Source organism: Aptenodytes patagonicus, chromosome 3 (genome assembly GCF_965638725.1).
Source record: "Aptenodytes patagonicus chromosome 3, bAptPat1.pri.cur, whole genome shotgun sequence".
Taxonomy (NCBI): domain Eukaryota; kingdom Metazoa; phylum Chordata; class Aves; order Sphenisciformes; family Spheniscidae; genus Aptenodytes; species Aptenodytes patagonicus.
Window position 1 is genome coordinate 130,656,854 of NC_134951.1, and position 25,989 is coordinate 130,682,842.

The 25,989-nt window shown below is 44.9% G+C and overlaps 3 protein-coding genes across 6 annotated transcripts in view; 1 reads left to right on the forward strand and 2 right to left on the reverse strand.

The window, feature by feature from the left end:
* Nucleotides 1-1,151: 1,151 nt before the first annotated feature.
* On the reverse strand, nt 1,152-3,844 carry LOC143159126 (toll-like receptor 2). Its single transcript, XM_076335598.1, has one exon. It carries the CDS (start codon nt 3,842-3,844, stop codon nt 1,220-1,222), a length of 2,625 nt encoding a protein of 874 aa, XP_076191713.1. The 3' UTR covers nt 1,152-1,219.
* Nucleotides 3,845-10,645: 6,801 nt separating this feature from the next.
* Nucleotides 10,646-25,854, reverse strand: ERLEC1 (endoplasmic reticulum lectin 1). 2 transcript variants are annotated; one of them, XM_076335229.1, is made up of 14 exons: nt 25,808-25,854; nt 24,272-24,376; nt 22,940-23,020; nt 21,953-22,030; nt 21,743-21,806; nt 19,732-19,772; nt 17,157-17,380; nt 14,018-14,147; nt 13,421-13,588; nt 12,692-12,751; nt 12,087-12,211; nt 11,606-11,683; nt 11,333-11,408; nt 10,646-10,948 (listed from the first exon to the last, which is right to left on the reverse strand). In XM_076335229.1, the coding sequence occupies exons 2-14, from the start codon at nt 24,332-24,334 to the stop codon at nt 10,877-10,879; spliced, it is 1,260 nt and encodes a 419-aa protein (XP_076191344.1). In that variant the 5' UTR covers nt 24,335-24,376; nt 25,808-25,854; the 3' UTR covers nt 10,646-10,876. The 2 variants fall into 2 exon arrangements, with proteins under 2 accessions (XP_076191344.1, XP_076191343.1); XM_076335228.1 differs by lacking the exon at nt 25,808-25,854 and adding an exon at nt 25,123-25,296.
* ASB3 (ankyrin repeat and SOCS box containing 3) overlaps nt 25,434-25,989 on the forward strand; it is a 40,756-nt gene continuing 40,200 nt past the window's right edge. For all 3 annotated transcript variants that reach the window (XM_076335224.1, XM_076335226.1, XM_076335225.1), the window contains exon 1: nt 25,434-25,459. The gene's annotated coding sequence lies outside the window, so the exon portion shown is untranslated. The remainder of the gene's footprint in view (nt 25,460-25,989) is intronic.

Consider the following 25,989-nt stretch of genomic DNA (forward strand, 5'->3'; position numbering starts at 1 on the left):
TATTTGCTGATGTCTCTTTATGTTTGTTTTGCGTTTCCCCTTTTGGCAGCAAATAGGATGGTATTGGTCTGTCTTTGTCACAGCAGAGCTAATTCCCTTTCAGAGTATGTGTTTCAAATGTGCTGTCCCCTCTGTTGTACATTGACATTCTGCATTCCTGGGTCTGTGGTCTTCTGCTGCTAGAGTCATTTGGGTTTGCTCATCTTGTGAGCGAGTCCGGATTGTGCTACGTTAAATGATTTGTTCTCACCTGGTATTTATTTAGTGTCACAGTCTGTGGATTTTTCTTGAAAGTGGATGTTAGATCAGCTGAATTTTCTTCTTTTTTTCCAAATACAATAAATAAAATTATTACGTAGCATTAGGTGATGACAAGGACTATGCAGAGGGAGCGCTGAATTCATTTGAAATGGGTCAGGCTGCTTGTGTCAAGCGAAACTTTCCTAAGTCTAAATAATATTTTACAGAACTTTCTTGCTTATTCTTCAGAGGTTTGTGATAACAGCATTTAAATAAAGCCCAGACCAAATATTTAACAGTAGAGACTGGCATGCTCAGCTGGCTCTTTTTTGATTGTCTGGTTGTATACGTTAAACTGTAATTATAAAAGGTTTTAAGGTCTGATCTCTTCCACCAGTTACTTAAACCAAATGATGCAGCAGTGTGGATTTGCAATTGCATCTCTCGGATGGCTGCATTGAGTCAGTCTTTAATCTTTTCTCGCTGAACCACAGAAGGAAAGTGATACCAGTGTAGTGTCACGGTTTGTGTCTGTCTTACACGTACACACTCTGTGTTCCCATCTTAAGCTGTACTAGAACTGAGAATCTGAACTACAACTTTACCTTCAAATGACATCGCTTTTCATTATTTCTGCAATAATCTCAAAAAGACAGTTAGGACATGCAGTGTGACTCGAGCTGTTCTTCCTTTCAGGTGACATCCACAGCATTTTAAGAAATGCTGGAAATAGCTGAAGAAAATCAAGCACCCGGGAAGAAAAGGCTGTTCATCAGCGCTCGGGTCTCAGCCCTTTGGATAACGGGTTCTTCCGTCAGATGGGGTAACGCGCATGCTACAAACCCCCTCGTAACCTCTCCTGGGACTGATCCGAGACAAACCCCCATTGCAACACAGCAGCCTTTGCAGGAGGTAAACACAGAAACGCTTTTATTTGACCGCAGACTTGCCAGGCACAACCTTTACACGTTCTTGTATCTCATTCCATCTCATACGTATCCCGGGCGGATCCATTTTCTGCTCTCACAAGTGGTTTGTTGGTTGTTTTTAAGACAGCTGCTAGCTGATGCCAGAACATTTTCTGTTTGTGTTCCTCAGGGCTCCACTTTAAGTAGGTTTTTCTTTTCAGCAATTTCCTGAGTTTGCTGAACTTCTGCGGCACGCTGTTGGGCGGGAGGTCTTCCAGCACAATCATGATGAGGGAATCCTGATTTTCATTCAGGACCCGATGTTCAGCAAAATACAGTTCATACTGACACCAGCAGCTGTTTACAAAACTGGGAGAGAGAACAAAAAGGACTTTATGGCTGTTCTCTATGCAGTAAAAAATGTTACCAAATACAGGATGCCCCGGTTTGAAATCCCTCTCGTGGTAACATATCTTGAATCCGTCAGTTTCCAGTTTTTCCAGCAGATTCTCTTTCGTCCAGTTTGCATCTTGTTCGCTGTACGAAACGAAGGCATCAAAGAGCTTGTCTTCTGGCCTCTTCTCGTACTGCTTCCTCTTCGCCATACACCAGTACCAACCCATTCGCACGTACCACAGCCCATCGAACCGCCAGCATAAGCCTGTTAACAGCAAAACAACCAGGATGGCAGCGCAAGCTGTAATAGCCATCTGGATGCCCAGGGAGCAGCGCAGAAGCGTGAGGTTACTGCTCTCCACCAGCGAGCCCCTTCTGTCTGGTGGGAAGCTGCACCTGAGATTTCCTTTGCCGTTTATCTGCAAATGTGGGTTGTGGATATACGTGTTCACAAACCAGTACAAGTCACAGTTACAAAAAAAATGTTTACCTTGAACAGTCAAAACGCTCAAACTTGTTAACTGGCCGAAAGTGTCCTCCACTATGGTAGTAATGGCGTTGTCACTAATGTCTAACTCGACCAGAGAACCTGGGAGAGCGCCACGCTGTAGAAAGGAGATCTTATTCCCTGATAAATTAAAATATTTCAGCGTTGGAAGAGATTTCCCAAAGTGATCAGGGAGTTCTGAAATCAGGTTGTGACTACTGTCCAGATTAGCAAGCGCAGAAAGGTGGCTGGTGGGTTCCAGTCTGGTGATTAGGTTTCCAGAAACATTAAGATATTCGAGTTTCTCCAGGGCGTCAGTTAATGACAACGTGTTCAACTTATTTTTACTAATATCACATTTTGTTAAAGTCAATGGGAAATACTCAGGATGCATATCCACAATTTTGTTATTTTGAATACTAAATATTGTTAAGTTGGAGACGGATTTAAAATTAGGGGGTATTATTTTAATATCGCTGTTGCTTATGTCGAGATGCTTCAGGGAGGTGGGTAAGTCAGGAAGCACAGAAATCCGGTTGCTTCTGAGATCCAAAAATAATAATTCTTCCACTGTGTCAGCAAACCATTCTGGCAGTTCTACAATGGAGCAGTTGGACATTTTCAGGCGTTTTACTTTCTTCGGAAGGCTTTCGATGGGTGTACCAGCCTGGTTTCTGACAAATGAAATGGCATTAATACATACAGTTCCGGGGGGAAACTTTGGAACTGCATTAGTGATTTCTGGACGTACAGTATATATGAAGTGATTTCCTTGAACATACATGTTTTCTAAGTTAAACATTTTTTTAGCAAAATTTTGGGGTATTTGACTTATGTTTGTGAAAGACAAATCGATTACCTTGATGGTTGAAGGGAGACACAGCGTATCCAAGCTGTTTATGGGATTGTTGCTAATATTTAAAAACAAAAGCTTGCTGAATGGGAAGCTACAGATCGCCTCGGCGTCCAGAGCGTTAATTGTTAATTTGTTGTAACTGGCATCGATGGACTGCACATTTTTCATTGGCAAAAACAGGACGAACAGCGATAGAAGATCCATTTCCAGGTCACTGTGACTAATGTCAAGCTCCAAAATACTGTCCAGCTGAGCCTGGCAGAGATCCGGATCCAGTTTTAATGTCAGCTCTTCCTCAGAGAGTTTGCTGTTTGACAGGTCGAGTATCCCATTTATTGGTGCTCCGCAGAAATTAGGCCTTAACGTGGCTGTTGGAGAGACGGTTACATTCTTCTCTGCTCTTCGAAGAAGATTCTCTGTGCTTCGTCTGAGCCTCAGATTGACATTTTGCGGGACAGATGGACCTCCCGAATGTGGCAGCTCCTCGGTGGATGCAGAAGGCTCCAGAGCAGCCTCTGGTGATCCGTCAAAATACCTACAAAGCTGTAAAGACCCTGAGGCTTTGCTAGTGGGTAAGAGCTTCAGGTGGGGCGGAAGACCCGATACAAGAAGTTTCTTAGCATTAAATGATAAATTCACGGAAACAAGGCTGAGCAGCCTCTCAAACGCACCAGGTTCAATGTCCTTAATCTGATTGTAGGAAAGGTCTAAAACTTCCAGCGTGTCAAAGCCTTCCAAGTCTCTCTTGGTTATTTTTTCAACTACGTTATGTGAGAAATTGAGAGCTCTTGCCGTTTTTGGAGCTTGTGCTTCTGATACAGAAGAGAGGTTTAAATAGGAATAGTTATAAAACGGGAAGGCATAGGCTGTAGGTGTTCTCGGAGTTAGGAATCCATTTGCTCTACTGAATAAGAAAGAAATGAAGTAGAAATGAAGGCTTCCAGTAAGGATCCTCATCCTGGAGAAAAGAAATGTAAAATCCATCATTATAATATGCTCTGTGTTAATGAATACCCTTGGAAAAAATAATCCTAGTTCACTCGCAAGTACAGAAACTGTTTCATTAGTTGTATCTATGAATCCCTTTTCATCTACATAAAAAATACATCTTGCTTCATTATTATTTGCGAGAGGCAATGCTAAAAGATGGTGTCGGAGGACGATTTGAAGGAGCGCGCTATTCATTTCAGGTCGTTGTAGATGTAGTCTGAATGATTTTTTTAAATATTTTTTTTATTCCCTTCCCCCCCCACCCCGGGCAGGTAGCGAGCAGCCTTGGCAATAGCATCTTTCCGCTGCATAATCTGAAATGCACTTTTGTAACCGCTGCTTGGGACTCGGGTTTTACGTCTCTCGTCCTGGCGCCCAACAACCAGGTAAGTCTGACCCGTCCCAAACCTGTTCAGCCACTTAAGTAGCGTCTTCAAGAGTACCGTGGCAGGGAGCTCCATGTAACTGTGTGATCACCTATCTTCTTGTGATCCCATCCCCTTGGTGGTTTGCTCTCTGCCAGGAATTTACCAGTGGCCATTTATTTAGCCTTACCTGTCGGAGTAAGGAAAAGACTAAGTTTGCTTTGAAGTACAATTTCAGAGGCTTGTATGAGGCAGCCTGCACCAGGAGAGGTCACTGCCTGCGTATCGTTCATCTTTGGAGACTTCCCATTGCTCTGTAGCATCACTGCCGAGCTCCTCTCCTGCCCCGGGTCCGTCTGTCACTAGTTTCCTGACACCTATGGTCCATGTCTTGTATTTATTACCCGAAAACGCGGGTGCAGACCTCCAGGTGAGCAACCTGGTGTTATCATAGTCCCCTTTGCCACCCACCAGACTTGGACCATCAAGTTTAACTGAAGAGAAGGGACCCCAACGACGTTCCAGCTCTGTCCCCTGGGCTCTCCGCTGCCAGCAGGACCCCACCACCAGACCACCCCGCATCCCTAACTCGCGCCTCGCACCGAGCAGGAATAACCTGCAGCCGGGAGCTGCTGCACCACAGAGGTAAGCAAGCCCCCAGGGCGTTAAAAGCATTGCAGATTTAAGGCTGGAAGACAGCGAACAGCTCCCTCGTACTTCCAGCGACCCTCCGCGTCCCTCTTACCCTGCTTTTTACCCGCTCTACTGGGCGCTGCTCCCCTGCTGGTACCTGCTGCCGCCACCGCCTTTTGTAGTGCCGGGAGCGGGGTGTGTGCTGGGACGCCCCCGGGAACGGGCCGGCCCCGCTCCCCTTCGCAAGGCTGGCGGAGGAGGCTTGCGCCGGAGATGCTTCTCCCTGGTGAAATCTGTAAAGTTTTCCCCATCGTGCCGGTACCAGCAACTGCTCAGCCCATTGCTGAGGGGAAAATAGAAGGTGGAAGTTGCTTGTTTTAACGCTTAGACGCTGTGGACGGTGTCGTCCCAAGATATCTGCTGGCTTCGCTCCTGCCTGAGCCTCGCAGGGAAGGTCTGGAAGCACCAGGCGTGACCACAGGGTTTTAAAACTGATTTACTCCCGTAAAGTGATATGTTGTGGGGTGTGTTTCCTAAGATGGGGAGGGTTTCGTATTGGGCTCTCTTATGTGTGAATACGAGGTCTTGCGCGCCAGAAGTGCTCCTGCAAAGTGAGCAATCGTACCTTTTGCGCACTTTAACTAGGAGGAAAAAAAAAACCCAGGAGATTTTCTCAGTGTTTGTAGTGCTGCCTCAAAAGATGTGCTCTTTGTTTGCAGCTAGTTTGATTCGGGCTGCCAACAGAAGGGAAGTCAACAGATTGCACAAGGCGTAGAGCTCTGTCTTCTGCTCTGCTTTTTCTGCTACTGATTCCCCCCCCGCCTTTCGTCACTGCCAGTGACTGGAAACTCTTGGGGTAGCCCAGAGGCTCCCCTGTCCAGTCCCAGGGGGCTGGAAAACCCCAGGGTTGGTTGTGCTCCCTTTCTAGTCTGACTGGGCACTTTCCTGCCCGGCAGGTTCTGGGAATTGCCCTGAAGTCATCCATTCTTCAGACAGATCCTAACTTGCTTTAGTAGAAGAGACAGGAAATTAAGAGCGTTTTGGACATGTCAGGAAAGATTCTTGCTCCTGCTTTCAACTTGGGGTGACCCCCTGCAGACAGCCATTTCTCCCCGATGAGCCTTCCTTCCTTCATCTAAATACAGCTCTGCTGCTCTTGAAACTCGGTCTGCAGTTCCCTCTTTGGGAAGATGGAGCAGCTATATTCGAGCACGGGGCCCATCGGCTGGCTGCGAGAGTAGGTCACGGTTGGAAGTGACAAAGTGAAAAAGAATACTTTTCGGTACAAGAATGGTTATTCTACCGACACGCTGTGCTGGCATTATTCTAACGTGTGTTTCATCCAGCACGTGTTCTGTGTATTCATTTATGCTCTTTTTTTTTTTTTTTTTTTTTTTTTTGAAGGCAACCTCTTATTTTGGGGGTTGTGGAGGCAGAGCAGCAGACGAGAAAGGCCTGTGTGAGTGAGTAGGGAAAGTACACACAACGCGGCTGAGAGCAGAACCAAGGCGGGGTCGTGGTTCCCCACAGGGACTCAATAAAGAGATTTAATTCCTGAGACAGGTCTTCTTCCACATGTTCACTGTCTCTCTGCAGGGGATGTTTTTTTGTGCTGGAAATGTAATTTAAGGGAGGAGAGCTGAGCCTGTGCAAGACCTGCTCAAATCCAGAGAGGATGAGCACCAGCCTTCAGGAGACCAGACCTCGAAAGAGCTTCTCTTATTAAGGTGGGCTTAAGATTTGGGTGCTGCATTAAAACTGTAAGTCGTATCTGTATAGCTATACAAATAAGATATTTATGACCAGGAAATGCACTCGTCTGCCTCCGCGCAGGGAGAGGGAAGAACGCCCCGCATTTCTTTACCGCTTGAGGAAATCTTTCCGAGGTGATTGTCTTATTTCGCCCCTTTAGCTAAGTGAAACTTCCCGGGGACTGTCTCGCCTCGCACATCAAGCCAGTGACTCCTCTCAGCCATGTCTATCAGCTGTGCTAGATGTCTTACATAAATATTCTCTCTGCTTTTTGATCCAGTCTTGCAGCTAATTAATAATTTGTGAGTTTAAGTGACAGTTAAAAATTAGCTCTAGAATGGGCCCCTGTTGTCTGAAGTCTAACGGCCGCTATATTTGAGCGGTGTCTTTGAGTGGAAATGCAAAGAAAGACATAGCAATAATGCCGTGACTTCTATAGAAACTTCTGATTTCATTTTCTGATATTCCATCAGCAGGTCTTGGCAAGGAGTGAGCGCCGCCGTCCTTACACGGGTTTGGGTTGTGTGGGAGGAGCCCACAAGTGAGTTTTAAGCATTCCTGTGCAGGTAAGTCGGGGGGGTTTGTTAAGCGCTTGTTACTGATGTTTGTTCCTTCTGTGTGGGTAAATCCTGTGCTTTGGGATCTAAACCAGCTCGTTCTTTGAACTCTTCTCATAGGAGTAAGTATCGAAGTGGCACGTTTCACTTTCCCAAATCTACTTTCCTTTGATGTAATTCCCTTTGACTAATTGCAGATGGTATCAGTACCGTTGCTGCAAATTTGCTGTCTGCCATTCACATTATTTTCCACGTTGCCGATTCTTAAATGAGCGTGGAAACAGCTATGCCTCTCAGGCTGAGAAGCAAACCTGCATAACATCTCAGGCATAAATCTAAGCAGAGCAGCACAGAAACCTGCAGCCCTCTGGTTCTGCTTTGTGCTTTCCGCATGCCAGAAGAGGCTTGGTTTTCCCCATTTTTGGTACTGACAGGTTCCTGCACCTCAGGGCTTGTCTGGGAGAGGGTTGAAGCACCAAGTTACTCTCAATTGCGCATTTCTTTTAGATTCAAATGTGTTAGAACATAAAATTATGTTGAAATTAATTATTTCTAGCAGTATCAACTCGTGGTCTGTCGTGCCCTGTGGGTTTTTTGCGTGCATCTTCCCTGCTCCCCTCACCCCCGGCTCGGTGGTTCTCTCCCGAATCAGCTGATGGTCGGGGAGAGATGGGAGAGGGTGGGGGAGAAAAGCACGTGCTTTATCTTTGTGGATTTGTATGCTCGCGGGTAGTTCAGACGCAGGGTAGGAACATCTGCGAGCATGTTGCTTCCTGTGCAAGGGGAAGCAGAGGCTGAGGAATATGGAGAACTGGGTACAGAAGTCATGGGTTTGGCAACAGTGTGGTTTGCTCATAAAATGGTGAAAGTTGGCATTAGCGGCGCATTGAGGTGCTGTGGCTGCTTAGTCAAAGAGGTTGTGCTTCCCCATCGCGCTGGGGACTTCCCTCCTCTGCGGGGAAGTGGAATCCTTTACATCCTGCAAAATAACTGCTCTTATTTTTTCCTCTGATCTAATTACCACAACTGAGGGGTGTGCCAGAAGGTTTAGTGTGTTGTGGTTTCTCTTCCCTTTGATACGACCTAGCCTGATGGATGCTGAGGAGGTCTGACACCGTCCCGACCAGTGCTGCGTGTCTGCGTTCTGCTGTGGGGCACCGTGGCACATGCGTCCACATCAAACCCGGGGCTGGAGCTCTCGGTGCTTGAGAGCTCGGCGCAGCGCTGAGACTGTGTCTATACTGCCTTTCCCGAGAGCAGCCAAGCAGATACGGGGCAGCCTCCATTCAAAGTAAAACCGTCGCAAGGGTTTGCACAAATCTAATACTTCCACCTACTGCCAGAGCCTTAATGAGAGGATTCAGCCAGCCCATCGCAAAGACAGATTAGGTTAGCTGAGGCTCAACATGGTTTTATCTCTTCTTACTGTACGTTGACTTGGGATGCGTCTCCGCTGCCGTGGACCTGTGCGAGTGACGCCTCTGGCAGTCCAGAGCTGGGATTAAGGCAGCTGAGGGGTAACAGTGCAGCTGGAGGAGCTGCTGCCGAAACGCTCATCCGAAGCCGGGCAGACAGCAAGGTAGGGAGCCCTCCCTAGAGCTTTGCAGATTGTGCAACAAGTTGCTTGCGTGTGGCCAAAGACAAACTTGGGTCAATATGGGGCCCAGATTCATACCAGACGCTTAATGAGAAGGTGGGTCCAGTTGACTGTTCAGGCAAGTCAAAGAACTTCAGGGAAACAAAGATGTAAAGTCAGGAGGACGCTGCTTTTCATGTCTTCTTTTCTAAAAGCTACTGGCTAAAGAAAGGATTAAAACTTAAGCAACTTTTTGCTTATTTATCTAATGCTTCACGAGAAGATTGGGGGCAGAAAAATCTGGGTAGAAGACTCTCTTCCAGGGGGAAAAAAAACCCTCTAAGTAGAAGACTCTCTTCCCCCTTTTCCAGTTTCCTCTGTCACACCGTTAAGCCATCAGAAATAAGGATATGATCAGGAGCAATGACTTTGAATTTAAATGTTGTATCACGCTGCTGCTGCTGTTTTGGTTTTCTTCTACTCTATGAGACAATAAAATGGGTTCTTACATCACAACAGTCTAGCGGTTTAACTTGGTATTTTGGGTAGTATTCAACTAGTCATATGCCAAATGGTTGGCGGATTTCCGTCTGCCGTCAGTTATGAAATTCCTGTACCTTGCACAATAGCTTTAGAAAAGAGGAAACGCAGTGGCCTTACGTATGTGGCCAACACACCGAACGTTCACCGTTGCTACAGCCCCAGACGCTGCCCAGCTTTTGCCCCTTCCAGCACACACATCGTTACAGACCTCACACCGTGCTCTCAAGCTCACTGTGGTGGAACTTAACGAAGAGCGAGCCATCAGTAAGCTTTCTCAGCTGTGAACTCGCTCTCTCTGGACTTCTTCCGCTGCACGCTCGGCACAGGGCCGGTGCTGGCTCTGCGACTGAAGGACGCACGCGTAATCTTGTCTTGTGATTTGGAGTCACTCACCCACAAAACAAGCGGTCGACATCACACCTGGTAAAAGCACTGAAATCGCTTTCTGCCAGCCCCACGCTGTTCTCCCCCGGGGAAGGGAATCCTTGAGGGTGGGGTGGGTGTTGGCTACAAGCCAGTGGTTTGCCAACTTTTTTCCTTACCTATTTAAAAACTGCTATTTTAGAAGTATAATGGAAATCTACTCGAGATACTGCTGTCAAGTAGTATTTCGGTTACCTTCTAGGAACGTATATTGCCAGCAGACTAAACCTTCATCTGCTTGCACCAAAAATCTTACTTGCAAGGTAGGCACGCTCCCAGAGAACGGGCCTCCATCCTGGTACTGTCCATCCAGAGGCAGGTGGAGGTGCTGAGTCTTTGTCACCGAAAAGGAAACCCCTCGGGCACACATACAGCACGCACCGCTGACTACAGACAAGTGGGAGTCTAGGGAGCTAGCTCATACTGACAGCTCCGCCACAAAAAATGCCGGCGGTGGATCGCCGGTATCATACCTTAGCATCCGTAGAAGCGAAACAGCAAATCTGACTGATGTCACTAAGAACGTTCAGCAAAATAGATTGAGATGAACCCTACAGTGTGGATATTAAAAAAAAAAAAAAAGAGTCCTGGAAAGCAGCCCAGGCTGGGGGAAGAAACAGCAGTTGAAGGGTGTAAGGTAACAGGAGGGAGGAGTGTGGTATTAATACAGTTCCAAGCAATCAAACTGAGGTAACAGCTGTGTTTGGACAAAGTAAGTTACAGCGGTAGAATGATTTAGTGTTGTAGCAGCTGCTGAAGGCTCCTGAGCAAGAAGCGTTGGTTTCACTTTTTCATTCTGCTGGCAGCTGAGCTCCTCCCGCGAAGCTGGACCTTGTTTATTTTGCCTTGTAAAAGTTGGTAATTTGTACCTTAACGATGACGACGATGATTGTAGAACGTGTCACACGCAAGTCAAACAGGAAGTGCAAGACAAGATTTTAATCATTAAAAGTTTATCGATAACCTCTTATATACACATAGTTATACACAAAGTGGTTCACGAGTCCCTCATCTCATAGAATTCTGCTGGTGAGGTTGGTCGGCTGAAAGCTTCTCTCTGCCGTCGTCATCTCACAGACGGGATGTTAATGTGGGAAACGCCAGCGGGGTTGTTGACAGGTACGGCTTGCGTCATGGGCTTTACTGGTCGTTAGCCGGGCACTGAAAGGAGCCCATACTCATCTGCGGTGTCCAGAATTTTACAGATGACTGGAGACTCCACCTTGAACGTAAGAGATCAAAACATTAAAGACTGTGAAATCATTGGTAAACTTGTCCAAGAGGTTGCAACAGAGATCATGAGACTGAGGACAGCAGACTGCAAGAGGCGCAGTACTGGAGCATCGCTCTGTAAAATTTAGTAAGTGCTTTCTACTTTTGGGTATGACCTCCGTAGCTTATTGACAGCGTAACGACTGTAATTAAGCAAATGCAAACAAGTACTGCTTTTTGTTCCGCTAGCAGCTAGGCATACGGGCTGAGGTACACCACAGGAACCCTTTGTGAAGAGTCACTGGAAGGAAGGGGCCATTTTAAACACACACCTGGAGACGTCCTCTACTAGGTGGCACCTGATCTTAGGGAATTCAAGTATGTCTTTACATACCCCAAGGATGTATTGGCAAGAATGAGGCTCTAACATGTATATGGTCACAGCGTGAGGGGAATCAGATTCTTTACATCTGAAAACAGAAGAGAAATGTAGTGTTTAGCATGTAACAAGCACAAAACTAAGACGTGTATTTCCCTAGTATCTACAGCATTTTTGCTAAGCTAACAGTCATTGCGTTCCGAGCTTTATGGAGACAACAGAGGCTTTCCCCTCTGACATAGGAAGCAGAGGCACAAAACATCAGTTTACTAAAAAAAGTTAACTTACTTCAATTTCACAGTCACCTGCCTTGGCTTGTCTGTTAAGTCGCAAACATCTCCATTTCCATAGAAATGAGACACCATCCTGCCCCAAAAGATTGGAATGAAAAAGTTTGGACATATTAAACACAATTCTTAAGCACACAGCTAACCTGTGTGACGGAGCATCTCATCATCCTTCAAATACTTAACTCATGTACAAAACAAAGTAGTAACGTGCTGTATTTCAGTTACTGCAAGAGTTGTTCACTACTGGAAGATTTTTCCCTGCATCATATCCGAAGCGTTGAATTACCTTCTCTGATGTTGCATGTTGATTTGGGTGTGTGTGTGGAATAAATCTACACGCACTGCTCTTGACAGCTTCTTGAATCTATTCGTAAACGGAATATTCACGCGCTGCAGAAGCGGGCCCTGGCATTTATTCGTCTCTACCGCAAGTATGAGACCAGTTCAGGAACAGATAGCCATGGTGACTGTAACCGTACCTAACTGTCTGTGTGCCGTCTTCTCTAAGATAGTAGGTCCTAGCAGCATTCTTCCTGGACCATTCAATGTGTTCCTCCTTGCTCCAGGTACCCACAACCACGGAAGTCTTGCCACTTTCCTTATCCTAAAAAAGGAAAAGCTGACCATTACACCTGTAGTACACGATGAGCAGCGAGGATATTTTAATGACGTGGAGAATGTCATTTCTCGAGCAAGTCTGCTGCCCTCAACGTAACACGTTCTTGCATTTGGGACAAACTATGCCTGATCTTGTATTAGGGCCAAGAGTCAAGCTGATGCTCTCCTCAGAACAGCCACCCAGGCGGTGTTTCGATGACCAGAAGAGCATTCCCACAAAAAACCCCACGTTTTTTCAGCTTTGATTATCGCCGTGCTCCACCTGACACGGTACCTACATCCCCCTGCATAAACTTAGGCAATACTCGGAGGATTTCTTTTCTGAAATCCAACTTCTTAAACCCAGGATGTTGATCGGCCAAGAAAAGGATACTTCCTTCTTCAAATTGTAGACAGATCCTCTAACCCTTTTTCCCCCCACACCCACAGCCATCTAGTGGCAGAACATAAAACTATTTAAACATACCTCATGATACTGATGAACGTATTTGCCGTAGCAGAATTCGTACTTCCACCAACCAACACCCTAGGGAGAGGTATAATCTCGGCGTTAAAACAAAACAAAACCCCCCAACCAAACAAAACGCCCCAAAACAACCACATCCATTTCCCTCCAGACCCTAAACCACTGGCTAGTTTAGCTGTAAAACTCCGCACCTATTAATAAGATATGCTGATTCAAGGCTTGCACTGAGAGAGAATCTCTTACTAGACAAACTGACGTAGGTAAGGGATGGAATAAATGAGTTTAAGCAAAGACTCTTGGAAGAGCCACAGAGGACTAAATTCCTTGAACTATTTGTATACCCTCTATTCACCTTTTAAATAAATCCTTTCCTCTTTCAAAGACAGGGAAAACGTCAGATGACTTTTCTCTGCTGGCTGGTCTCTCAGTAAGTTTTATCAGATTTTTTTTTTCTTCTTCTCGTTAACAAAATTAGCACTGAACAATTCTCACGATCTACTTTCATCTCACAGTCTGCTCAAACAAACCGAATTTCAGCAGAAAGGTTAAAGGCACCTTTCTGGCATAGACTTTGGTGTATGAGCCCTCCCCGTACCAAGGCAGGGAAAGGCAATTGTTATGTGTGTAAGAATGCAGCTATCGGAGTTCATGGAAAAACTAAACAGATACATAAACCAGTACGTGCAATTAAGGAGTAGCTATTTCGTTATGCACAGCTTTATTTCTCACCCCATGGAAGCAGTAGGAACCACTAAGAAATTCCTTTATAAGCTGATCATCGGTCAACTTGGAGATGTGGGTTGTTCCCACAGTTAAGAGTTGATGGCTTCCAACAGCAACAGGCTTATGAATGGAAGAAAATTTCTCTTCTTTTGTTGAGTGCATTTCTTCCTGAAACTAAAGTACACACAAATACACCCATTTATATTTCCTATGTCCCTTGCAAAGTCTTATAAGTTATATGAAGTTACTTAATACTAAGTGAAGTAGGCGGTGGGGGAAAAGTTATGAAAGCATTTTGTCATTGTTTTCACCGTCTTCAGCATAGCCGAAAAAAAAAAAAAAGATCGCAAGTCAAAAACTTAACACGTTTGTAAACTGTAGGCTACGAAGGCCACAGAAGTTTTAAATTAGTAGCCCAAACTTACTTGCTTTGTTCTCCTTCCAAGTAAGGTAAGTTACGGATGATTTCAACAAGCTTAAAGACCGTTTGAAAGACTGATGTGGTCTTACAAAGTTGGGTAAGAGAACTCATTCCACGGAGCTGAGAGTTGTATGTGTTACAAAATGGAAAATAAGTATTTTTTCTATTTAAAGAAGTCCTACCTCCTTAACCCTTCTAAAAGGCATCTTCATCATTTCTTGCTGTTTCTCCAGCTGTTCCAGATTATGGGGTTTAAGCGGGGATCCTGGCAGAGACTGGCAAAAGATGTCGTTCACAGGGGAAGCCCTGAACCTGTCCAAACAAGTTAGCAATACGTCACTTACTACACCTTAAAGACATGCTTTTTTTTATGGCCGTACGTTTCTGACTGAGCTGGGCTGAGGCACGTATTTTATTTCCTTGTACTTGCACCACCTCAGCCAAAGCTACACTGTTTAATTGAGGTAAATACGCTTTTTGCCCAGCATAGTCTCACTCCTAACGCTGCCAGGCAACTGGCAATGCAATCTAACCCCTCTTCGACAAAAGGAAAAAGTTGCATATTAAAAGGCAAACTGCATTGTACGTGAACCAGGAATGTAGTGTCAAGGCTCCGCAAAGCTCTCTCAGAAGCTAGGAAACAGCAAAGGTTAAACTTGATAGATGCCGTTCCTATATAATTAAAATAATACATTCTTACATTATCCGACGCGTATGGCTTTTCATACTGCATATACACCCATTATTCCTTTATCGCTCTCTTCACGAGCTATGACTGCAAAGAGCAGCTTATTTCAGGAAAGAAAAGGCAAAAAGATGAAGCAGAGTTAACACGGCTTTCTCCTTAGTTTACCCAAATGAAGGCCTCATTACAACACCAAATAAGCCTTAACAGAAAATAGTACAGGAAAGCGAACATCAAAATGGAAATCGTACTGTGTTGTGGTTTAACCCGGCAGGCAGCTGAACACCACACAGCCGTCCGCTCACTGCCCCCCACACAGTGGGATGGGGGAGAGAATCGGGGGAAAAAATTAAAATTCGTGGGTTGAGATAAAGACAGTTTAATAGGACAGAAAAGGAAGGGAAAATAATCATAATAATGATGATGATTAAAGAACATACAAAACAAGTGATGCACAATGCAATTGCTCACCACCCACCGACCGATGCCCACCCAGTTCTTGAGCAGCGGTCGCCGCCCCCCAGCCAACTCCCCCCAGTTTATATACTGAGCATGACGTCCCATGGTATGGAATAGCCCTTTGGCCAGTTTGGGTCAGCTGTCCCGGCTGTGCCCCCTCCCAGCTTCTCGCTGGCAGAGCATGAGGAGCTGGGAAGTCCTTGACTAGTGTAAGCACTGCTCAGCAACAACTAAAACATCGGTGTGTTACCAACATTATTCTGGTACTAAATCCAAAACACAGCGCTGTACCAGCTACCGGGAAGAAAATTAACTCTATCCCAGCCGGAACCAGGACATACAGACAAATAAAGCGTTTGTTCAGTTTTTGTTTCTCATCTCATTGAAAAGGTCCTCTTTAGAGAAAGCTTATTTACAAAACAAATATGCAGATACTGCTTCAGAGGCGAGGTGGCTTTTTGTGATGTCCTCCTAGGAAGAGTCTGTAATACACAGCAGTAGTTGTATAATAATCACCACTGTAGTCTAAAAAATCTGAAAGCATTTCCTAAATAGTAGCTGCACTCTGGATTAAATAAGCCCTGTACCGAAGAAGCCTAGTTTTAGCTGAATTTTATTTAAACAACATTAAGACTAATAGTTACAGTAGACAAATATTACTTTTCACCGCCTTCCTCCCTGTCCCCAGTTCCCACCAATTTAAAAAAAAGTCAGATTGTGCCCAAATAAGAACGACAACTAGAACTAATGGATATACTTCTGCTAAGTTAATGCAAGTGCATTATTGGATAAGATAATGGGTGTAGAAGAAAAGCGCTGGTGGCTGAAGGTACCGCTCAGTGCTGTTTCAGGAACACATGACAGGAAAAGTGCACTTAACTTAAAATGAGGTTGGTTTGTTGTCACCTCTGCTGAGACTGAGCAGCATTTCCAGCCTGCTATTTTCCCCCTACCTTTATTTACTAAGATGACGTAAGTGGGAAAATAGGGATCTTGTGAGTTTAAGTATTTCCTGCTAGTGGCCAGGAAGCCTTCCACGCCTTCCCTTTGGAAGGAGGTAGCAGCTCAAGATTTTATTCTTATCAAACGATAGAACAATTTGCCTGTGCACTTTCTATTTTCCTAGTGACACAGAGGCTTAAAAGACTCATACGGTAAACAGGTAACAGTGCAATAAGTCAGTGCAACAGGTAACGCAGTATGACCAAACCCATCTACGTGAGGAAATTTATAATTGATCCTAAATAGTTAACAGTAGCATAACTTATTTACTCCAACTGGCAAGTGTTTATAAAACGCACGATTGAGGATTTTGTCCTTTAGACTTCGTTGCCTATTTCAGAACAGTGATTAAATACTCACTTGTTCCGACATCTGTGCACATGGGAAATTCAGAACTCCTGTCCGTTATTTCCCCCTCCATTTCTATGTCACATTCACTTTGCAATTCTGTTTACACCCCTTGAAAGGTCAAAAATCTGTACTGTTGAGACTAAGGGTATCCCTTAGATGCATGGTACAATTCAGGGAGGGCGGGGGAAAGAAAAAAAGAATCCTAAACTTGATTTTTGGAGAATAACACTGAAATTGTGAATTCTTCATATGAAAATGACTTACACAGCTGAAGGTAAGGCAAGAAAGCAGGACAGAGACAGATGGGAGCTCCTTAAGTCGGGAGTACTGCTAAAATAAATGTCAAGGTTATGGCTGAAGACAATACTTTTGTTTTCTGAAATTAGAGAAGTTGAAGTCTATGCACAGATAAAATGCACATATGCAATCTGCAGTCTTTGAATACCATGAAGATGATCCCCCGAGACCTTGAAATCATAAACTAAGAGGAGATGGTGTTCTTAATCTGCCTGCAGCCTTAATGCCCTAGTTTGTGTTTCTCCAGAATGACAGGGCTGGAAACTTACCTGTTGAAAATAAAGTTACACTTCCCGTCTGCTTCTCATACGGGATCAATCACTACAGACTTACAAAATGCAAATACTGTGCAACAACACGAAAACTTAAGACTTGGCAAAACCGCACTTGCCAAAGTAAGTACATACAAGTGTCACAGCTCTGTACCAGAAACCACAGCTGGATATATGACTTACGTAAACACGTACGTGCACGGAAATTCATGAAAATTTGAAGTGATAATGTTAGCCAAAATTTGAGTACTGTACCTATATTTAGGATGGTTGCATAACAGAGGTGTCAATATAACCACTTCATATTCACAGGTTGTAACTTCTGCTACTGAAAGGATCTCATGTTTAGCTTCTGGATGACAGATGTACATCACTGTACTTGATCTGGGTAGGTTTTGTCTCAAGCTACAAGGTGTGCCGTTTCCCATTTCTACAGGATAGTACGGGGTCATCTGCCCTTCTATATTTTTTGTAGGTATCTAGGCGAAAGAAAGTAAAAGTTAAGAATCACAGTAAAGCTCCTTTGACTCTTTTGGAACGAAAAATACTATTACACTGCGTAGAGCCAGCATTACTGGATTGAAACCAGCCCCTGTGTAGTTACTTGGTGTTTCTGCAACATCCAAACGTGTTCTGGTTTATTACCTCCAGCACAGCACTGCACAAATGCCACACGAGCTCTGACTGCAAAAGCAGCTGGTTTCTCTGCACAGGCTGCCTGATGTTTCAGTTCTAAGCAAGCTTGCCAGCTGGGTGCCATGATTTGGAAGAGCACCAAGCCAGCTGTGTTCACCCTGTAGTCTAGGAGACAGGGAGATGTGAGTAGCTCTGCCAGACTCAGCTCAGGCCTGGCCAGGCGCGTTACCTTCACTTCACTGCCAGGCCACGAAGAATCTAAAAACGCCCCTGCAAAGTCATCCCGATACCTGCACTACACCTCTCAGCATACCCAGCCTGGGTTGTTCCTTACCCAGAGTATCCCACGCCACCTGTTATCGTGGCTAACAAAGTTAATGATATATACAAAGTAAATCCTACTTTTGTACACACTTTAAGTAAGCTCTCTTCAGGCTTGTTCCTTCATATGTTTCATCCAGCTCCCTCCAAGAAATTAATTCCCCAAACTGGTAGAAGTCCCTCTCCTGGCTCCTACCTTGGAAGCAGCTGAAGTTCCTGGGGGTACCAGAAGTTCTGTTTGTGCAAAAGCCATGCTAGAACCCACGAACTAGACCTTCTTCTACCTGTGTTGCTTGAGCTAATAAAAGTTTTCAGAGCACATCGAATCAGGCTCTGTGCTAAAAGGCAGTGGTGCCTCCTGTGGTCAGGACACTAACCCGGGGACCTGAGACCCTTCTATAGCTCACCTACTTTGGTTTTCGAACCGTGTTACCCTGTCACAGGCCGCTGACTCTCTCCTCCCGAAAACTCTTCCATTACGAATGAAGCGATGAGACATTCACGAGGTTAAAGAATGAACATGCCGGCAGCTTAATTGCTCGAGCGCTCCTTGGCTTCCAGTCACTTATCCACTCTATACTTCAATATTCAGTCAAAGGTGGGCAATGAAGATATATTCTGGTTGTGTATAAAAGAGCTGACAAAAAGGGTACCAGTGCCTTCCCTTTCTATCTTTCTGAATGAAACAACTGTTTTTCCTTAAAAACTGAAAAATTATGCCTACGCATTTCATTGAAGGTAACTATTCAAGAAATCTACATGGAGATAGCTGTTGTTTGCACACAACTGAAAGGCACACCAGCAAGACTTAAGATAAATCTCTAGTCGCAGCAGTTTTTGGTTACTTTAAGCACCACCCAGCTGTGTTATGTATTGTTTCCCTTTCATGACTAGAAATTCCACGCAAGTTGCAAGTCTAACTTCTTTACGGACTGAAACCAAGACAGTGTACGTACATCATAAATACTGTCAAAAAAAGTCAGTAAGAGACTTAACTTCCTCTGAAATTAAAAAAAAAAGGTTACACTACAAAGGACCTAGCTTGCTTTAACTTCAAAGAGGCGTAACTGCCACTGCCATTAGAACGGGCTACATTCTGACTCGGGTCTGCACCCCCAACTACATCCAAAATGCTTATCAGGCACGTCTATTTTCCGAGATCCACCACTCTGTGCTTCGTAGATCGGCATTACAAAGAACATGTAGACAGAAATTTCATTTCAGAACCAAAATGAAGGACAACTGGCAATAAGGTAGGCGCGTGTCTGTCCACAGGTCAAATCTGCTATGGCTAATTCCCAATTCCAACGTGCTTCAGGTACTTCCATTGTTTTGCTATAGTTAGTAACTCAGAATTGAGTTTTGGGGCTTAAACAAATGGAAAAGTCCTCTAATGGAAGAGGGAAGCACAGAGTCTTACGGGACGGGTCATCAAGTCAGCTAAGAAATCTTTTAGGGATTTTGTGCTGTAGGATTTTGTTAAGCATTTCTCCCTACCCAAAATGCATGGAAGTATCATTAAGGGAACTGGGATCTCCGATGTAGCTGGAAAAATAACTGTCGCTAGACCATAATGTGACTTTGTGGTTATGTGTATTGTCTTCATAGAAGACGAGTATATAATTCATCTCATTTAAGTTTAAGATTAGTGTAACTTTAATGTAAATAAGTAGAAGGGCAAGAAATTTGACTAGCTAGACTAAATAAGCTTTCTGAGCTGGGACTGGTCATCAAAAGTGAGAAGAGTGCAGCTCAGGAACAGAGTTTCATTTTTTGATACTCATTTTGGTAGGGAACTAATTACAAAATCTCATCATATATAAATTGCCTCCACTACTGACGGCAAAGGTTAAAATAGATGTTTTTCACTTGCCTCTTTTGCACTCTCTTTTGGATTTTCCTTCTCTTCTTGATCTAGGGAATAATTAAGAATGAGGTAAGCATAAAGTCTGTGAACTTGAAATAAAATGAAATTATATACAGAGAAGTTTGTATGTTTTGTGTATTTGCTAGGACTTTGCGTACACACTGCCAAGAGTCAACGTCATGAACTTGCAGGTGTAAAAGAGGAAAGAAAGGAAATAAACAGTGATCTGGGGTCCAGAGCAAACAGAACAAAATATGAGTTAGCATCGTCTCGAACCAATTTTGAGTTTGTAGGACAGGCCAAATCCAGCCCTAGCACCACAGGAAGGCCATTCGGGGCTGGAGAACGTGTCACTACCGCTGCTCTGCGAGGGGTAGCTGACTACTCTTTTCAAGGTGAGTAAATTACAGGCTGGGACAGTCTGTAAACGGGCAAGTACTTCAGCCCACCCACTAGCCGGTACCCTCAGAGGGTACACTTGTTGCAGGAAGAAGTGAGGCCAGACTGCATGCCATACGAATGATCGTGAGAGTAAGCCGTGTTACGGGGCAGGGGTTGCAAGCTGTTCCAGGTGAGAGCTACCCTTAGCCTTCTGAACCGCTTCAGGAGATGATAGCCTGGACTCCGTTCAGAATTAGGTGAGCAAAAGGCCACTCTGCTGTCACACATTCAGCTGTTCCAAGTTTACTGTATCACACTTGTGGATTCAGCTCACAATGGTTTGAGAAACCGTCTATGTTATTTTTTTAAGAGAAGTAGCGTGAATTGCTGTATAGGAAGCAGAGAAAGAATACAGTCTGCCACCTAAGCGGAGAGGACAGAGGGTCAACATCCTAAAAGACTCAGATATGATGACTTGAAGCATCATCGCACATAACTTCAGCATCTAGCCCCACAGAAGAATTGGTAACTCAAATTAAACATTTTGTTTTCTGTACAGCAGCATCTAGGGAGAATTAGGCATCTCTGCACAGGATTAATGACAGCACGAACGAGCGCTGTAACTCACTAATAAAGAAATGCCAAACAATGCAGTTTCTGAAGCCGTGTTTCTTTTCAGGACTAAAGATACCTAACTGAAGGCTGCAGGTAGGAATTCAAAGGAATGGGATTAATAGCGCTAAATCCCCTCCACGACTGAGGAGTTCAAGTTAATCACTTTTAGGAAGAGAAAAACGGTGGTGCCCATCTTTTACACACTAGCCTAGAATTTTAAAAAAACCCAACTAGATTATGTTTTTTCTATTGTTTCTATCAACTCTGATGAACAAACACTTAGTCTGTGGTTTTTTAGAGTTCTTTGGACTAATATACTGCCGAAGCGCTCACCCAGGAAAGCAGATATTGGCAGGTACAACCACAAGAACTTCCAGCATCTACAATAATTTATGGGCAAAAAATGCGAGTGCTCAGAAAATTAGTTATTCTAAACTGCAGTTTGCGTTTGGGGCTCAGCAACCTAATTTCCACCAAAACCCTGCTTTAGGCACTTCAGTATTTCTGAAGGTCTGTGCCAGAATCCCTAAAAAAGACTCAAACAGTTCCAAGGATCAAATCTACCTGCAAAGGCTGTAAGCGTTTGGGTTTGCAGACTGTGTTTTATTACAGAATAGCAGAGCCCAAGATGTGCTGCACACTCTGCCCTCCGCTCACAGTTTGAAAGATGCTTCTCCCCACCCAAAAAAAAAGAGTAGCAACAGGCTATATTATCAAAGTCTGGTCCGTCACATATTGGTTCCATTTCTTACATTATGTGTTTTCTTTCCCTGACACTAATTATTGCAGATTAGTTACTCTGATCAATTAGACAGCACGGCAAAACTGACAGGATGGATGCACTGTGAGGTGCTAAAAGGAATTAATTGAAAACAACACATTTTGTAAAAAAATGAGTAATCTACAAAATTCTGTTCTACTGCAACGGGAATCAGTTTTCTACAGCATATTTCTCAGGCAGTAATAATTAAAAACCAAACAATTAATTAGCATCAGCAAAATAAAATAATCTAAGACAAACCTGGTTCTGATAATGGGTTCTTTATCATCATATTCCCCAGATAGTATTCTTGGATGTTTATTTTCTACAACCAAAAGAAGTTAAAACAAATTTCAGTTACCATTTTCCATGCTTTTTCAAGCGCACAGGAATTCAAGTCTTCTGGAGGAGTTAAGCATGAACATGCCAGTGGAAAAGGGGATTGAGACTACTAAATTGTAAGAAGCCTACCTGTCCCGTTTCCTTCTCCTCATGATATTGACGGATGTGTTTTCCGTGGCATACCTCGTAAGTCCAGTAAGATTCAATCTTAAAAATAAAATATATATAATAAATAAGTAAATAAAATTCTGTGTAAATACATTACCCCCCCAAAAAAACCACTCCCCCAGAATTTTGGCTTTTGCAGCAATGAAACACAGCCCGAGCAGCTGGGCTTGGGCACCCTCAAAAACAATAGCACCGTGAATGGTCTCAAGTGCCCCCCAAGCATTCTGATGACGTTCCAAATAAACACAACAGGTCAAAGTTTCCTTAAATTTCACACAGATAAAACAAAGGGAAAAAAATTAAGTAAGATATAAAGACTAAATCTGCCCCCAAACCACTGGGGCTAGGCTGTAGTGACTCAGCACAGACTGGTTTTGGCAACTGCCGTAGGTAACGGGCTGTTTACCAATTGCACTTGACGCACTCTTCCTTCCCCAAGGACTTGTGCGGGGGTGTTGCGCAGGTATAAAATTTGGCCACTTTCACTGTCTCTGGTTCTCAGTACCAGCTTGTTTGGTATTAGGCTTGTTCTTGTAATGTAAGACACGAGTCTTTGAACTGGGACGACAGTTGATGAAAAACTGGAAAACTTTCAGAATATCTAGAAGCGTGTTTGTTTTGGTCTTCTAACGCTTTCTGAGAAATGCTTTTCATTAGACTGTCACACATTATGGCTTGACTCCTGGAAGTAAATGTTTTAAATCCGCACTTTTAAATTGCTACTACGGCTACCCAATTTATTTGAATCCTGACATCTTCAATTATATAGAATTTTATCAGCAATATTAAGATACAGTCATAAAGTTGTAGAGACCTTATTTTGGATTAAATTAGTACCTAAAGTCTGAGACATAATTTATCCAAACAGTTTACTACACTAAACCTTGAAATGGACTGGATTTTAAAATTTTGATTAGCATTTAAATTATCAACACAGAAGTAACATACTCTATATGAACAGCTACTTTGCTTAAAAAGAGGTTCCAGCAATTCTCCTGGAGTAGGACCTTTATAGTCCTTTTCTTCTTCCTGGAATAGAAGGATATCTCATTACATTAAAATTAATAGTAGTTCGGTTAGTTAATATTCATCTGCTATGGTAAAAAAAAAAATAAATTGTATTGCAAAACTCAAAGGTACAAAACCTCATTAATCCCTGCCCTGAAGGAGCTGTGTGATGATTAGAAAAAAAAAAAAAAGCTAATTTATTTTAGTAAGAAGGGGCAGATAAAAGTCACAAATAAAGTAGTCAAAACAGAAAAGTTTTGTGGTTTAGAAAATACACACGTGGCAGAAGAGTAGGAGCTCTCAACTTGCTCACGTCCAGAGTGGCAGCTTGGGGTGTGAATAGGAAAACAGCATCATTAATCTCTTCATTTGTTAGTCAATGCTGATGCCATACTGATGCAGTATAATTGGAACATCACGCAGCTTTTACGTAATTTAAAAAAAAAAAAAAAATTATCAAAAAAGCATAAGTAATACTGTGGAAGTTTATTTCTGTGTAATTTTTGCTCTATAAACGTGCATGCTATTGAAGAGATTTCCACACAAAGTTCTTCAGCACTAAAGATTTCTCATCTACACTGAAGCACTCTGTACTGTCAATCACTTAAAGGATGAGGGCTGAGTCAAAACGGGGGTCTCTAACGCAGGGGTACAGCTTGTCTGGGCAAGCTCTCACGGTGTGAAAAAAATGAACCGTTGGAGGAACAAATGACCAATGATAAAACTCACCAAAGGCCTCCTCGATCTGCCTTCTCTTGTACAAACAAATGTATTTATATACTTTTTTTTTTTTTTAAACCCCACATTAAGCATTCAGATTTCCAATTAAGGAACAGATGACAGAGAATAAAGTTTATATTACTGGTGGTAGAAGCACTACTGGGACAGTATTTTCAGATACAGCAGTTACGACAGCAGCGTTAACAACCTTTATAGTTGTTTACTGGCCTAGAATTTGACAATATTACTTAAAATACAAGAATTTCCCAATCAGTGATAGACCTAGTAATAAACAGAACGTTACAGCAATCGTTTGTTGCCAAATAAGGACTTCAAGATTGTTCAGACTGGCCCCACTTCGTATAGAGCTAGTATGTAATACAAAGCGAAGGCATCTACTATAAACTGTGAAACGTTCTACAGATGATTTTCCTTTTACAGGGGGAAAAAAAAAAAGAAGTCTTTATTTTGAAAAAAAAATAAGTAACTGAAAAGATACTGTAAAGACTCGTCTACAGCTTATAATTACAAGGAAGACTTGACTGAACTTACCTCATTGCCACTTGCTATCAGCGGAAGTATACATTTATATTTTTCTTTATCCACAGTGGTCATTATGATGTAGTTATCCTCTTTGTACAGGACACCAGTTGTAGGCTAAGGAAACAACCAACCTATGGATTAGTCAGGTGGGGTTTTTTTTTTTTTTTTTAACGCTACTTGTTTGAAGTATTCCTGAACTCATGCGCGGTGCAGTTGATTCATAGGGCAGGTGGTCCGGAGTACATCCCGGGTCTTAATTATATCACAGGACTGGGCTTTGGCATTTAAGCTTGGGGTGGCTTGCTAGTATTTGCTCGCCTTCTCCTTTGCTTCGATCCTTCTACCTCCAGCCGCATTCCCGCTCTCCTCCAGGCTCATCTTGCTCCTGCTCACATACTCCCCATTCTTACGAAAGACCTTTATTAAAGAAACACCCCCCACCCCACCCCACCCGTTACATTTTGCAACCAGCCATTCCCACGTTGGACTTCCAGGACAGATTTCCCTGGGATCTTCCCAGCCGCCAGGCTCGGGCCGTGGCCTAACCAACGCTCGCCCTCCGGCCCGCTGCGCCCGTACCTAACTTGCCGCCCGTCACCAGGAGCCGAAACACCGGGTGACGCTTAAGGCGCCCACCGGCAAGGCTACGCCGAGACCACCCCGGACTGAAATACCCTTTTTGTGGCGCGGGGGCTGCAAAAATAACCGCCAAGCGTGAGGGGGGGCTCCGGCCGCTGGACCGGGGTTTACCCGGGTTTAACAGTTATCACCGTCCGGCTCCTCGAGTGAGGGAGACTCCAAAGGAGGAGCGAGCAGAGAGACCCCTCACGCACCCCGCACGCCCCCGCCCCGGTACCGACCAGGCTGAACTCGGTCCCCGGCCAGTTCACCCTGAAGGGGATGTCGTCGCTGAGCTGAGGGAGAGCGCGGCCGCCCGCCGCCACCGCCGCCGCCGCCGCTACCGCCGCCAGGAGGCCGCAGAGCAGCGCCCGCGGCGCGGCCGGGGTGGGCGCCCGGTGCCGGCACCCCCTCATGCCGGCCGGCGGCTCGGGGGAGGGCGGGCAGCGGCAGGCAGCGCCGCCGCCACGTCTGCTTCCGGCGGGCCGCGCGGGCGGGGCGGGGCGGGCCGGGCCGCCGCGCATCAACATCCGGGGCAGCCGCCGCGCGCCGCCCGGGCCGTTGGCGGGAAGGCGGTCGGTGAGTGAGCTGAGCGAGCGGCGGGGGGGGGCCGGGGGGTGCGAGGAGCCGCCGTTTCTGTGTGGAAACCCCCCCGCCCTGCCCCGCAAAGCGCGCGGAGGTGGGGACTCGGGGGTCGGTCGCGGCGGCGCCGGGCTGGTTGATGGCTGTGGTGGAGGCGGGGAGCGCCTTAAGGGACACCACCACCACCCCCCCCCCCCCCCCCCCCCCCGCCCTGCAGGTGTTGTGCGTTCGCACTGAGCGGGCTGAGGAGAAGTCTCTCGGAGGGTGACGGCTGCAGCCGCGCTACTTCTGCGACCGTCTTAAAAACGCCGTGGCGTGGGCTTTTCAGACGACTAAGAACCTCACCCGTTTTAGTTTGTTTTTTCTGAGTATCGTCTGTCAGACGCTAACGAGGACGAGCCCCTCGGTAGTTCGCGCTTCTGCCGCAGCTCCTCCGGACCCAAGCCGGTGGAAGTCATCCCAAAAAAGAGGCCCTGCTCTCATGCGGTGTTGCAGCAAAGCCAGCAGCCCGCTGCTGTGTCGTGCCG

Bases quoted from the DNA above. Each gene is read 5' to 3' on its own strand.
- LOC143159126 (XM_076335598.1), bottom strand. From the start codon at position 3,844: ATGAGGATCCTTACTGGAAGCCTTCATTTCTACTTCATTTCTTTCTTA.
- ERLEC1 (XM_076335228.1), bottom strand. From the start codon at position 25,296: ATGAGGGGGTGCCGGCACCGGGCGCCCACCCCGGCCGCGCCGCGGGCG. The intron at 13,589-14,017 runs GTAGGACTTCTT...TGTGTACTTTAG, and splicing joins CTTTTAGAAGGGTTAAGGAG to TTTCAGGAAGAAATGCACTC. The intron at 12,212-12,691 runs GTATGTTTAAAT...TTCCTTTTTTAG, and splicing joins ACGTTCATCAGTATCATGAG to GATAAGGAAAGTGGCAAGAC.